This window comes from Protopterus annectens, chromosome 2.part1, assembly GCF_019279795.1.
Source record: "Protopterus annectens isolate FY-2018-M chromosome 2.part1, PAN1.0, whole genome shotgun sequence".
NCBI lineage: Eukaryota > Metazoa > Chordata > Ceratodontiformes > Protopteridae > Protopterus > Protopterus annectens.
In genome coordinates this window covers 428582586-428597966 of record NC_056729.1, presented here as the reverse complement: position 1 = coordinate 428597966, position 15381 = coordinate 428582586, and the positions used below count along the sequence as shown (strand labels likewise).

Sequence of the window (15381 nt, the reverse complement as noted above, 5' to 3'; positions counted from 1 at the left end):
TCCTTATGGATTTTAGGCAGACCATTGATTATAGGTACAAATGGATCAGTGGCTAAGAAATATTTGTAAAGTTCATGTGTAATAATATGGCTTTTAACCAAATCCTCCAGCATCCCATGGGTTCTATGTATGTGAGCAAACACAGTCTCTTGCCCTATTCTCTCATAAAATCTACCATCTACCAACATTCGTCTCATTGCTTGATCATAATGATCAGAATTCATGACTACCAGACAGCCACCTTTATCAGCAGGCCTGATAACTATAGAACAATAGAACAAAATGACTTTTAAGAAACCGAGTGTATATACACCAGGGATACCGCCTGTAGTGGCAGCCTTTAGTAAATTAGTTGAGAATGATCTATATAGTATGTATGCAGAGGAAAGACATACAAGATAGCATGGCAATTTGAATTTTGGCCAGAGGAAAGCCTTAAGGGAACTGAGGAATGATTGTTCTATAATTTTGAATCAAGATGTTAGGATGGGGGATATAGTTAACAAAACATATCATGCCGAGATGAAATGGATTTTTAGACTAGCGGCACATTATGCCCCTGGCCTTAATGAACATGTTTTGATACAACCCGCACTGAGAGCAAGACCCCTAAAAAAGAGGCTGACAAAGAGGAGATAGGGTAGATGGAATGTTTTTAAATTAACACGCACTAGTTGAGCAGTGATGTAATTTTAATATGTACATTTTCTTATTTATTGAGTTTATGAAATAGATTAAATGTTTTAATGAGTTATTAGGTAATAGGTGATATGAGTATTATAGGTTCATAGGTTGGTACTGGGCTATCTGTCCGAAGGCATATATTAGCCCAGCCATGTTTTGCAGCATTCACCACCCCTTTAGTAGTTCCCTAGACCCTTGTACTAGCAGCTAGTACCCTTGGCCCCTATCTAGTAGTGCTGTTGGTGTGATCCCCGGTGTGAACTTTCTGTTACCCATCCACTCATCAAGGTTCCTCTTGAAGAGTGATAGTGAGGGGCTCTGTCTTATGTAGATCGGGACCCTGTTTCATAGTAAGGGAAGTCTCTGCGAAGGGAATCTATCCCTCCAGCATGTTCTATTCATTGTTGTGTTGAGGTTTATAGACCCTTGTACTAGCAGCTAGTACCCTTGGCCCCTATCTAGTAGTGCTGTTGGTGTGATCCCCGATGTGAACTTTCTGTTACCCATCCACTCATCAAGGTTCCTCTTGAAGAGTGATAGTGAGGGGTTCTGTCTTATGTAGATCGGGACCCTGTTTCATAGTAAGGGAAGTCTCTACGAAGGGAATCTATCCCTCCAGCATGCTCTATTCATTGTTTATATCCATAGAGCGTGTAGCTCGAGTAGATTTGGTTTTGCTAAGATGGAGCATGTTCAACAATTCTGGGTTGGACATGGTTCTGTACGTTAGACAGAGATCGCCTCTGAGAAAGCGGTATGCAACAGAGAACAGTCTTAGCTTTTTCAATCGTGCTGCATAGGGCAACTGTTTGAGGCCAGTAATCCTCTTGGTTAGGTACCTCTGTGGTCTCTCCAGCTGCTGGAGATGTCTAGCCAGGTACATTCCAATTGGTGCATTGTACTCAATAATGGGTCTGATGAGGGAAGAGTAGAGGGGCACCATTACATCCTTAGATCTTGATGCGAACCCTTTCGTGATCAGATGGGTCACATAGAAGGATTTTCTAACCACTTTGGCAACATGGTTATCAAAGGAAAGCTGACTATCTACTTGGGTCCCTAGATCCCTTATTTCTTCTTCAGATTTCAGGGGATTACTTCCTATGTTGTAGTTTGCGGGTACTCTGTTTTTTCCAAAGGGGATTACTACGCATTTTTTTGCATTTAGCTTGAGACCATGGCTTTGACACCATGCATCAGTCTCATTTAGGCCCTTCTGGAGGATCAGCCGGAGACTCTATTATAGTACCCAGTTTGCAGTCGTCCGCAAACTTAGTCAGCCACAGCCCTTCCGTGCTTGCCTGTACTTCTGAGAAGTATATGCCAAACATAATTAATTAATTTAATTTCATATGCATTTTTATTGTCATTATAACATTTAGTTGTTTTTAGGAATATGAATGTAAGCAGACTTAATTGGTTTATTTAATTGGCATATTCAATGCAATCATGTTGCTTAGCAATTTTTAATGCTTTTTCAGTTGGTTGGATGAAACTGTTACAAGGTGTTTAAAAGGTGGTTAGAGATTTTACTTTGATAATAGGTCTGAAGAAGCTACATGCGAAAGCGCTTACTTGTCCTTTATTTTTACTATTTTATTAAAGTTTTGGAACCACCTCTACCATGGACAACTGGTGTGTTTTTGACTTTTCTACATTGCTGTGTTTTACATACCAGTTGATCTTTTGCCCTACATCGTTTTGCTGTTTGGACTTATATTAATGGAACATGCTGAATAGGAGAAATAGGGATGGTGTGTAAAGTAAAAAATGAACAGTAATGAAATATTTGAAAAATCTTGCATTAACAATGGTAGAAACTGTGGAGAGGCAAGCTGTTTTCAAAATGTAATTGTATAGGTATAGAAGTATGTATATGTGAACATATATAAAGATGCATACATGTACGTGTATATATATATATATATATATATATTTCTTTAAAGTTTAATGGTAGTCACTAAGCATGTACATTAAAACCCATCTCTACTTTGATATAAGATATAGTTAAACCAGATCACTTTTAAGTCAGCAAATGAGATGACTCAAAGACATGGAAAGTCATCTAGAGCATTAGAAATTAAGAAATTGAAAAATTAATGTAAATTCCACTGTTAGGTTTCCAGTATACTCTCCTAAACATAAAAAAGAAAATTATGAAGCACTCCTCTCACACACACACACACACACACACACACACATACACACACACACACACACACACACACACACACACACCTTTTATCTAATCATAACTGACTAGAAAAAAATGACCTAATATACATTTAATCAAATCCTATATATACCCATGTAGAACAGAGAAAAGGGCAATCTGTTATTTTTTTATCACTGGTATTAGTTTTACACACACATGCACATATGCAAGTAAGTCAGGGTAGTGGGGGGGGGGGCAAAGCCTCCTTATCAGTGCTGGTTAGTTAGGTTTTAAGTTAATGTGCGGGTTTCTATATCACTGCATATATTAGGGTATGTTTAGATGATGTGTGCATTCAATCCTTTTTGATCATTTGGTTAGATTGTGAGCTTAGATTAATCAGTATACAACCTACATATACACTTGCACATATACATGAATATATATTGTTGAAAACATTTTGTTGATATGTAATAACATGTAGTAGGTCCCTATAAGTTGCGGCAATTATTCAAATACATATACAGTTCTCATTTACTGTTTTCCATAAACACCACAGAATCTTTTAAATCTGCCTGAGCCTGATTTATCATATCCAAAAGACAACAACTCGGGGGTGCATCATTCTCCTTATGCTGCAATGCGTAATCCAGGATTACAAAAAAGAATCAAGGCATCTGGTATGGGAATGGAGCTCACAGATTTCTGATGTGCCGCCTGTTAACCCTCTGAATGCCTCATTTCAGGACTGTCATATTATTGTAATGACTTGGTTCAATCAGACTTGGCACACTTATCATTCAAAGTGCATGTTTGTTTCATTTCTACTTTTGTCCAAACCCTCACTTAGATTGCACCAGATGTTTTGTATGAGGCCTTCCTAAAAGCTGACTTGCTTGTAACACCCCAATATTACATATTTACTTTGGCACTAGTTGACATTGTCTTAGTATGAACAAGCAGACACTGTAAATGTCAAATATCTTTTTGTAAGATATTGCTATTAGTAACAGCAACTTATAGAAGGATGTCAAGAGTTACATACTTTTATGTGAAAATCGTCTTGTATGGTCTTCCATAATTAAAGAATGTCTCTAAAAATGAATTGTCCATTTATTCCAAAGGATGTAGCAGTACTGGTTTTGAATCAGTCCATACAACTACCATTCTTTTAACTAAACTGTCATTGGGAAGGAGAGCATCGTCTGCAGACGGTGGATGCCTATAGACAGATAACATAGTATACCGAGAGAAGAAATCAGTTCATGAAAACAGATCAACTTTTTGCCTGACTCAGAAAAGGGAACAGAGACGTCTGTGTTATGAAACAGACATTACCTATATGGACGCCCCACTGTATGGCCTTTTGCTTAGTACAAAAACCTTTGCAAAGAATTATAAGAACACATTCTACAAAGGCAATATGACCCATAATGGTTCTGCTACCAGCGGTTAATATTTATTTGGCTAATGCTTAAATCTACAGTCCTGATTTCTCAGTGTTGTATTTCATTGAGAGGGTTTGCCTGTCTGGAACTTAGACAGCAAAACTTTGGTCACTATTTATAGTGTGTTTACCTATGTAAAATATTTCTTCTTTCTTCATTGTGTGCAACCACAGAGTTAGTATATTTACATAATGAGGTTTGCAAGGTAAAACCTGTCACATGTGGGGCACAAAGGGTAGCTTGCCCACCTGAAAAAAATATTGCTTTAGTATTTTTATTTTTTTAACTCATGAGTCATCAACATAGTTAAATGAATCAAGAGAAAATTAAAAAAATAAATATGCAAACATCCCATAGAATAAAAATAAGAAAAGAATAATGCCAGAATGAAAAAACAGAAAGGTACATACAGTATAAATCATCTCTTATTAGCCTCATTCCTTGAAATGTCAAAACAGTTAATATAATGGTATATTATTATAACTGAAGTGGAAATCAAGCAATGGATTAACCTTCTAGTATATACAGCTTTTAGGAGACATAGATGGTCAGTAATATTACTGATCATATGAATACTCATCTAACATGGTTTAAAATAAATATCTGAACTCACAAGAGAAGGCAATATTGTTTGATAAAGTTACTAGATATACTGTTTTTACCACCACTGATGGATTTGGGTGCGTCTTTATCAATAGTGGTCTAAACTGGCTTATGTTTCTCCTCAATCTCAGCCGGGAGAAAAGAGTATGTTAATCAGCAATATCCTTTTGTGGAAATAAATAAATCTTGTATAACATTTTAACATGATCTGAATTATTGTGTAGTGATAAATAATATCTAAACATATTGCAAATGTTGGTTAACCACATCTTGATATCAAACAGTATTTTTGCAAGTTCCCATTGCCTTTTTACCAGAGCCAGAGTGAGGAACATCATTAGCTAATGCTAAAAAATTAATTATGTTTGTTTTTATGAAGAGAAATAATCTTCTGTCATATTAGGCACTTAATGCACAACAAATAATATTTTATTAATGGAAAAGAACTATTGATTCTTTAACCTGTCCATAGTATGCAGAATAATTTACACAGGCTCATGAGATCTCTAAAAAAACTTTATAGTAACAATTAAAATTAAACTGATATTCCCCTTATAAGCTTTTGCAGAAAAGATGTCAACCCCTCTTATCCTTACTTTGCTATTTAACTCCTGTAACCATTTCTGTATCCAAAACTCACAACTTCCAATATCCAAACCAAAACGCACATAGGTTCATAAATCCCCATTTTAACTTACGCCATTAATACTAATCCTGAAAATTTAGGACAACATTGAACTCGTTCCTAGCTGTACCTCATCCACAAAATGTATCTGTCAAAATTCTCCATCCTGTATCTTTCTGTCTTATAAATCTTTGAGATATATATAATACAGTTGAGAAAATGTCATCCTTTCTAAACAATCATCAGATATAGCAGTAATTACAGAATTTTGGTTTAAGAATGACAGTCCATACATCCACTACCTCTTTCCAGGGTGCACACATATTTGATGCTTGACCTGGTAAAAGAGCAGGAGGCATACTACTACTCTTTAGAGCAAATGTAAGTCTTAAAATAATTGTATCAGCTAATGTATCATCTAATTTGTAACCAATTTGACTTTTATCCACAGCTACCAGTAATAAAAACATAATTTGCTTCATTTATGCATAGCTATGCCTCCACCTTATTCTGTAATAAAATGCCAACATATTTTTAGTGGTATCATTACCATAGCACACAGATGCAAAAACAGTTCATACTTCTTGGTGTCATTAACCTAAACTTTCTAGGTCATTAATCTAAAGATATTAAAGAAACTCTGGCTGACATTGGACTTATAACTTAATGCAGGAAACAATATGACCTAACAGAAAAAAAGGTCCTAAAAGACTAATAAACTGTATAAATATTCCAGAAATATCACTTGCATTATTATCTCCCCATCACTGACTATTCTGCTGTTACCTTTAGTTTGCCAAATCTTCCTACTTGAAATCTTCCAGCTCTGATCAATTTTTGAAATAGATCTACAAAAACATAAATAATCTCAAATCCCATTTCTCCTTCCTAAACTGTGCAGAAGTTCTTGTCTACCAATACCCTGGCTTCATCCCTTACCACTTATCTGCAGGATAAATTCTTCCCTGTGTCCACTAAGCTAAACAAGAGCAATGGCTGATAAAGGAACTCACTTCTGTTGCTTCAGAAATGAGACTGGTTAAATTGGAAAAGTGGTCAAATTAAGATGCATACTGAACATTTACACTAATATAAAACATTGACACACAAAGCAGCCATAAAAACAATTCTAATTACTGTAAAGCATTCAGAAATCCCATTTAGTTAGTACCACACAATTCTGGAATAAAACCTATTTACTGGTCACAAACAACCTATAAAAATATTATCACTCAGTGGAAAACAACATCAAATATATCTTTGATGTATGCATATATATATATATATATATATATGTGTGTGTGTGTGTGTGTGTGTGTGTGTGTGTGTGTGTATACACATATATGCATACATCTATATATATATATATATATATATATATATATATATATATATATATATATATAAATATTTAATGTGTGTGTGTGTGTGTGTGTGTGTGTATGTATCATCTATGTCTCTCAGTATTGACAATCGCTATGATTGGTCCTATTTCTTCTCAAGATCATTAATAAATAAAACCAAGAGGATATTCTGGCACTTTGACGCAAAGGGATAAAGCAGTTAGCAGCTTGGGAGGCTGGAAAAGCCAAGGATGGATGGGTGAGAAATACACAACTTATGATTTGCTCACCTGTGGGAGTTGTGGTGATTCCTCCCTCTTTGTTAAATTAGTGCTTTAGGTGAGTGATGAAGGCCATGACCATGAGAACATACCTCGGGATGAGAGATATGTCTGGAGTCACCCATGCTAATGCTGTAGCCCTTCCATAGGAGAGTTAAAGAGCAGGCACTTCCCTGTATTAGGGACATAGGAGGTCCCTCTGGAGCGATGCACAGCTCATGTCACTGCCAGCGGAGGAGTTAGGCAGCATGCCAAAACTGCCCTAATGGTGGCCTGGATAACTGCTTTGCAATCATCTCTCTCCTCATGGAGAAAGAATTAGCTAGAAACAGCTCTCTCCCCTTTAGGAATGAATGACCCAATTGATTATGGGGAGCTGATTGGCAGCAAGCAATGGGACACCAAAAAGTACAACTAAAACATAACCCCCCCTAAAACATAATTCATAAATGAGAACCTCATTACAAGAATAAAACTTTGACTCTCTAACTGTTTAAAATTCTTTGCATCACCCACCTACTGGAAAGATTTAAAGTTAACACTACACCATGTATGATAACCACCTTAATATATGTGTTTTCCTTTTTCAGATGAAATCTTTTAATTATTTATTTCTCAGTTACTTGCTTCCAAACTTTTCTGTGTGTATCTGAGAAAAATGTACCTATGTGTACATATCGTTAAACAAATCTCAGTTTTGTGATAACTCACTGTAATAATTTCACTGTATTTACACTTGTTTTGCACATTTGGAGCTTTTCTCCTCGGGCCTACGCTGAAAATGGACCTGTAGCCAGTTGCACTTTCCCAGTTAACAAATGTAAAATAAATAAATAAAATTAAAAAAAAAATAGGATAACTATAGCACATCCCTGTGGAATCCTGCACCATAGCATATCTCCACTGTGAACAAGGCATAACCAGAAACAAGCAATGTCTCATATTGTGGCCAGTTGCCATCCAGCCTTCTCTTCACTTATTGTGTCTTTCTTTCTTTATATTTGTTATGAAGGTGGTTTTGAGTGCAGTGACTATAACTATGGATGGAACTCTGTGATATTGTCCCAGGAGTGGTAACAAACATATTCCAAATAGAAAAATTAAGATGGCAAAATGGTTTTCTGCAGAGGCTTTAGAAAGGGCCAAAGAAGGGAAGAGAGCAAAATCAATGGAGAAAAGAGAAAACTGGGTTCAGGCTGTTTGGTAGAGAGACATTTCCTTTGACACATTTGGCTGGAGACAGATGGACAAATGGCTGAAGTGAAAATCATCAGCATAGACATATGGCTGTCACAAATTCAGTTTGAGCACACAGGAGCAGATAAAGCCATAAATGTACTGGGGGGAATAACATCTATTGCCCCCAAGACCATAGAGACATGGCAAGCAGTATAGGAGGCATCAGCAGCATGATTTCCAGTGGGCATGCCAGTGGCAGTGAAAATGCAGTATGCAATGGATAATGCCTTTATTATTTCTGTATGTGGACCATTACCCCTTTCACAGTGTCTAAAAAGCATTGCCTAAAACACAGGCTGGAGCCTAAGTGTGACCACAACAGTATGCAGGATTTCTAGGCATTGTGTAGTACACATTTATGTGTTGTTGTTGCATAAGCATGTGCTGTACACCAAGTACAATGCACGTTACTTCCTTTGCGCCCAATCCACTTGGTTATTGAAGCTGTGGGCATCATGCAGTATACCTCTCTGTGCCCACAGTGTATTTATGACAGTCATATGTCTCTGCAGCTGAATTTCACTTCAGCCATGTGTCCCCAACCAAATGGTACCATAGGGGAAATGTCCTCAAGCAAATGACATCACAGGGAAATGTCTCCATTCAAATAATACCATAGTGAAATATCTTGCCATCTAGTACCTGATCCCAATCTGAACCAATGAGTGCACATTGCTATATTGTCATGCATATCCTTTCACCTTTATCACAATTCATTACTTCTTAGTCTTTACATATATTTAACATTTATGAACTTTTAAGCTCATTTTTTAGACATGCAGTGGTGCTTTTAGCTCTTGTCTTGTGCCAAATTTGCTTTTTATAAAAAGGTTCCTATTATACCAATGAGTTCATGATGTGTCTTATTTGTTGAACATTTCTTCATTTGGCTGTTTTACATGGAAGTCACAGAATGACATTTTTTTCCTAATTTTAGCAGATAAAAGTTCACATAAAAAAGAAGCTGCGGGAAAATGGAGAGATGAAGAGGAATGCAAAGAAGAAGCCCTGAACACTGCATTTGCTAGTGACCAACAGTAAACAACCTAAGCAGGGAACAACCCACATTGATTTTCAGCATCAGATATGCATGCAGGCAGTACAATATCCACTTAATTTAGATCAGTTATGTCGACTGAAGTAACTTTTTGTCACAAATTAGTCATTTAAAACCTTGGTGTCCTTTAAAATAAATAGTACATTTACAAAGAAAACTCGATATAAAATATGCACACTTACATGTCTGTGAAATATTCAGCTGTGTACGCATGCTTACAATAAATCCTTTAGTATATTCAAAGTAAATCTTTTTTCTTTTCTAAAATTGCTTGTTGGTTTTATTGCTGTAAGGAATTGCCATATTGACATTTTTAAGTTGTGTTTCCTGTTACATAATGATGCTTTCAAGACCATTACTGAAGTAAAGTGTTTTACTGACAGTAATACATAAAATTTTCATAACCAGAGAGTTGCAGATATTATCATGTTATTATTTTTGTTAATTGAGTGTAATACACTAGGCAAACCTTGTTTTGTGGAGCAACCCGGGACACAAGTCATACGTGTACTTTCGTTCACTAATAGTACTTGTTGCCTTTCAAAGCTATAGTTTCAGGAGTACAACTGTGCTGTACTGTCCTGCCACTAACCATCATCATATTGGTTAATTTGCATGGTTTTTAATGGTTCTAAGTAGCCTGAGTAACTGAAAAACTTTGCAAACGTGTTTACATATTTTCACTAAATGTAATTACAAGTATAGAAAGTTTTAATTTTTGTTACACTTTTTTAAATGCAACCCGAACATTTTATTATATTTAACAGTACGCTTTGTTATTAGTAACATTTACTTCATGTGTGAATAAGGGTCTATATTAGAAGACCGAAGACGCATTCTTTTGAATGCGTCTTAGTCGAACTTAAAAGGCTGAAAATGCAAAATATCGAAGTGGCTGTTAAGCGACTTCCTTCCCTGGGAAAGAATTTGCTTGGCCGCTTCAGTACTTTGCCATTTTCGGCACTGTAGTGCAGTCTCGGAGTTGGTATATTTAAGTGGGGGGGGGGCGCAGCCCCCCACTTAATGTAATGTTTGAAATTGTTTTTTATTTTTATTTTTTTTGTTGGAACAACGATTTTTTTCCCTTGGAAAAAAATCACCATTCTGACACTTCGACATTGTAAGCTTTCGCTTACATAGGGTCAGTTAATCACTGTTCGCTTTTTTTAAGTGTTCGGTGATCTAATATAGACCCGTGAATAATCCTATGTGTGTCAAGGCTGTATGGGGAAGAGGGTATTGTACACATCTCAACTGTACAGATTTTCACAGAATGTCCAGATTTGTGCCTCATATTTTTGGTCCGTTTTTCATAAAATTGTGGTTGTCTGGCAAATTAGTGGCAAATAATTAAAGGCTGAAGTTAGAAAATAATGACAGATATTTGAGTTCAGACTTCATAACCTTCAGAAGATTCATGCTAATGCAAAACCTGTTATTCTGTCAACTTTCTAAGTTTGTAAGAGCAATATTTAAAAATTGTCCCTATTTTTGGGATTTTGTCGCACTTTTAATTTTGGATTTGTCCAGATTTCTTGCTCTAAAAGGTTGAGTGGTATGATTGTTGATGCAAGAAAACCCACAATAAAATTAAATTTTGTGATTCTGATAGTCTTAGAAACAACAAGTAAATTTATGACAAGGAAGATTTTGGCAAATATAAGGACTAATTAAACAGCTAAGCATGTTTTCTAATTTGACTTTGTTATTTTTTATGTTTATTCCTGTAGTTCCATGTTCATTGTCTAGTCCATTTTAATCCATCCTAGTCCTGCCTGCCACTTGATTGACATTCCAGCTAACCATAGCCCCCCCCCCCCCCCCACACACACACACACATACACACCTTTCACCTAACCTTCTGGGCAAAGTTCTCAGCTTCTTTAGCTGAATAATGTGGGATATTTTGTATCATTGTTAGTCTGGCATTTCTTCTTAGACCAATTTGCAAAACATGTCCCTTCCAAGACCATAATTTCTAAAGAACACTGGTCCACAGTTCACAAAAACCTGCAGTCTTTCCCAGCAGAATAACACCATCATCCAAGAATGGACTGTGGACAAAAATAGAAATAAGGATTACAAGCCCATTTACCAAAATAAGTTCACAAATGGTAGGAAGAGCATATTGTAAGGAGTCATGGGAGGTTGCCATTTTTGACTTTGTGTATTTTGTTGACATGAAGAAGGCATGTTACCATATTTCTAGAAATGTCTCCTTGTTAAGTGCTACTATACAGAGTCCTTGGAACACATTGTATGCCATTCAGTCCCTATATTTGAGGAGTATTTGGCCTCAATGTCTTCTTGCCTTTCATATATAGTAATTTTAATATAATTTTGTATTGCAAAACATCTTAAATCAAGGAGCTTCTGAACAACAGATCCATAATTTTGTCTTATTTCTAGGAAATGTCAACAGAGTGAATTCATGCCAACTCTCTGAAGATAACTTCACTGAAAAATCATATTCAGTGAACAAGAAATAAATTTATTTTTTTCAAGTGGGGGCAAACCCCACTGAATCCCCTCACCCACCCCATGGCCCCTAACGTATGTATGCTGATGCCACAGTTGAACAACAGTGAGGAAAAGGGCAAAATCAAGGTTAGCTGAAAGTGAATTTCAGGGCAAGTGATTTCTAGTCCTGGGACTTGCAGAAACTGACACCAGACAGTTGGAACATTCCAAGCGAAATTACCCTAACTGTGAGATAATAGGTGTTTCATATAAAATTATGGATTAGTGATTAAAAAATTGCTATGATCACTCAAGAATAAGAATTGACCTTTAATCTCTTTTATAAATCCTGACTTAGAACTGTATAATCATATTAAAATTTTTTTGTAGCCATCTTCTGCCTCTTAACTTTTGAATTCTTCCTGCATCACTGTGTTTTGCTTTCATTTCCAGTATAGCTCATTATTCAGCAGTAAAACTATGATATGAAATGATCTAAACCATTACGAATCTAGAATGCTGACACTGTTTTCATTATAAACGTGTAACATTGATGAACCAACAGCAGTACTGTGCAGCATGCTTGAAAGGTGCATAGGTGCAGGTGATATCAGCTTCTGCTTCAAGTTGTATGCTTTTCAGGAGTGCATATTTTCGGATGCAAATGTTAATTGTGCTTTTTAAAAGATTTTTCTTTTTTTTTTACTTCTCTGCTGACCCTTCGGTTCACTGATAGCTTATGATTTTGTTTTTTGGTTTTTTTTTGAAAGATGCATTTGAATTTGGATTTAGTGTGTTTTTGATGGTTAACCATAAGCTATTAATAGTATGCTGTGTATTACATGCTAGTAAATACCCAAGATGGAGATGTTCAGTATTTACTTAACCCCCACTAGGTTGAGATTTCCATGCAGAGTTGCTGATTTTTTTTTACTGTCCATATAATTAGCACAGTACATGGTGATGATCATGATGCTAGATCTCTTCCTGATACTGTTCATTATGGCATATCAGATGATAATTTCTGGCCTGGTACTGATTGTGCTGCTTATTTAAATACTATAATTCTATAAGATTTTCCTAACAGTAATGTAGAATTTAATGCATTTAGATGTGGTAGTAAAAAGAGAAGCAAATCTTGGTCAAAACTTAAAATGTGTGGTGAAAGGTCCACCTATGTGGCATAAAAGGATGCATATATACAGTATGTACATATGCGCATGTATCTATACATATATATATATATATATATATATATATATATATATATATATATATATATATATATATATGGTTTACCATCAAAATTTCAAAGTCAAAATAATTTGCTATCAAAAAAACAAACTAAAATTCTGAAAACAAAAACAACATTTAGCCTAAATGTCGAACGTTAGTAATACGATGAACAACATTCAACATACCAGACTTCCAGTTTTGAAAGCCATATGTCCTTTTACATTTTAGCAGGGGGGAACCCCCCCCCTGCAACCCCCACACCCCTGCAAATTATATATACCAACTTGAAGATCACATTACAATGAGGAAAAGGGTAAATTCCCCAATCCTCACTGCACTGCGATCTCCATTCGCAATGCCGAACTCATAATAATGAATCAAGCTTTACTTTCATTATTATGATTTCATATTATTATTCCCGTTCAGGATTGTGAAACTTTGAAAACTGCCTTTTGGCCACAAGATTTTCCAACACAAGCCTTTGAAATTTTGATGGCAAACCTATATATACATATATATGGGGTGTATTGTGTATGACCGAACTGCTCTAATGTCGATTGTAAAACACTGACAAAATAAGTTTGATCATACACAGTACCGGAAAAAAAAAACAATAATAACAAGAGAGGAAAACTATTTCCTCTCACATTATTAAAACAAAGAAAAAAAAACCCATAACACTAGTCTGAAATTTGTCGGAGTAGTGGCAGTGTTACGGGAAGGTTTTAATGGCCTTAATATGTAGGATTAGGATTGGGGGAAGGGGCAGTATTAATGTTAGAGTTAGCACCCATTACTAAGGAGTGCAAGGGAATAGGTTCCGTACTTAGTAATAGGTTCCCTTTGCCTTGGATGACCAGTATTTGATGAGGAACACAGTAAACTGAAGGAACCAGCTTGGGGGGGGGGTGCCTGTAATGAATGGTTGACTTAGATTCCTCCATTCCAAAGGACAGTCCAAGCTACTTCATTGCAGACATCAGCACTTCTGAGGAAGTCTACCATGTACCCTGATGGGTTGGGGGTGATGACCATGGTACACTAATAGTCAGGGGGGTGGGGAGCAGAGGTATGCATGCTGAAAGCATGCATTATTCCACCAAAATATTAATTACAGAAGTTACAGCTCTCATGGGGAGGAGAAGGGCTTAAGGATAGGGAACAACCTCACATGCATAATGGCCTGCTTCTGATTCTAGACTCTTACCTCTGAGGAGAATGAATGGGCTTATGGGATTTCACCCATGGAATTAATGGACTTTAGGGCCCTTGTTAAATGAATGGACCACATCTCACCCCCTGAGCATGACTGACTGTGCCGACTGGATGCTAGGAGGGGAAGTTGAAGATAATTAACATGGTGCCTATAAAACAATGAGCAGTTAAAGTGTCTTGGAAATTCCAAAAGTATTGAAAGAATTTACTATATCTGGCATAGTGATTCCATATAACACAAGTGTAGGAATTTGAACCAACTGGACTCTTTATGTCCAACTGTGAAACCCTCAAGTAAGTCATGTCCCCCATAATTTTATCTGCTATGACTTTGAACTCAGCTATCAAATTTGATTGCTTGATAGAATTGGGAAAAGAACTGCAACTAAATACAACAAGTTCATTGTACGATTTCCTTCTCACAGTTTTGTCAGTTATATTCTTGAATCGTATAATAATTCTTCTTAAATTTAAATTATGTTGAGTTGGTCATTGTCCAGCACAGTTATAATGATGCTTCTGCTTTAAAGCTCTGAAGGCCAAAATCAAGTCTTCCCTCAATCTTTTGTATTCCAGTTCTTCTTATTCTTGTAATCTCTGTATAGTAGATCTTCCTAACCTAGGAGTTTCTTTTTAAGATATATTTGAATCTTTGCTTATCTGTAGATCATTTACCTACCACATTCAGAACTAGTTTTATTAGAGCAATATAAAGAGATATCATATGCAACATCCCAAAAAATATACACAGCAGCTGTGGTGCTGTCGCATAAAACGGGCAAATTCTGATTTTAATTCCTATAACTATTTGCTGATAATTTCATCTGTACCAAATGATCCAGTGTGATCTTTTCTGTCCAACTCAACATATGAATTATCAAATCAGACCAGATCCGATCTCAATGCCTTTTTCCAAGCTCTTGGATCTGGGGATTAGGCTTCTCCCCTACCTATAATTCCCTCTTGTCCCGTGCAGTTCCTCAGCTCTCATTTGCTGCTAAAAGGTCCAAACATGATCTGCTAAGGCTCAGCACT

General features: G+C 36.2%; 1 protein-coding gene across 3 annotated transcripts in view; it reads left to right on the top strand.

Annotated features, from left to right (window-relative positions):
• The window catches only part of TTC29 (tetratricopeptide repeat domain 29), a 3626200-nt gene extending 3616522 nt beyond the window's left edge, over positions 1-9678 (top strand). For 2 of the 3 annotated variants that reach the window (XM_044062243.1, XM_044062241.1), the window contains one exon: positions 9316-9678. In XM_044062243.1, coding sequence (XP_043918178.1) covers positions 9316-9419 — 104 coding nt within the window. In that variant the 3' untranslated portion in view covers positions 9420-9678. The remainder of the gene's footprint in view (positions 1-9315) is intronic. The other variant, XM_044062242.1, reaches the window with a different exon arrangement.
• Positions 9679-15381: the final 5703 nt, after the last annotated feature.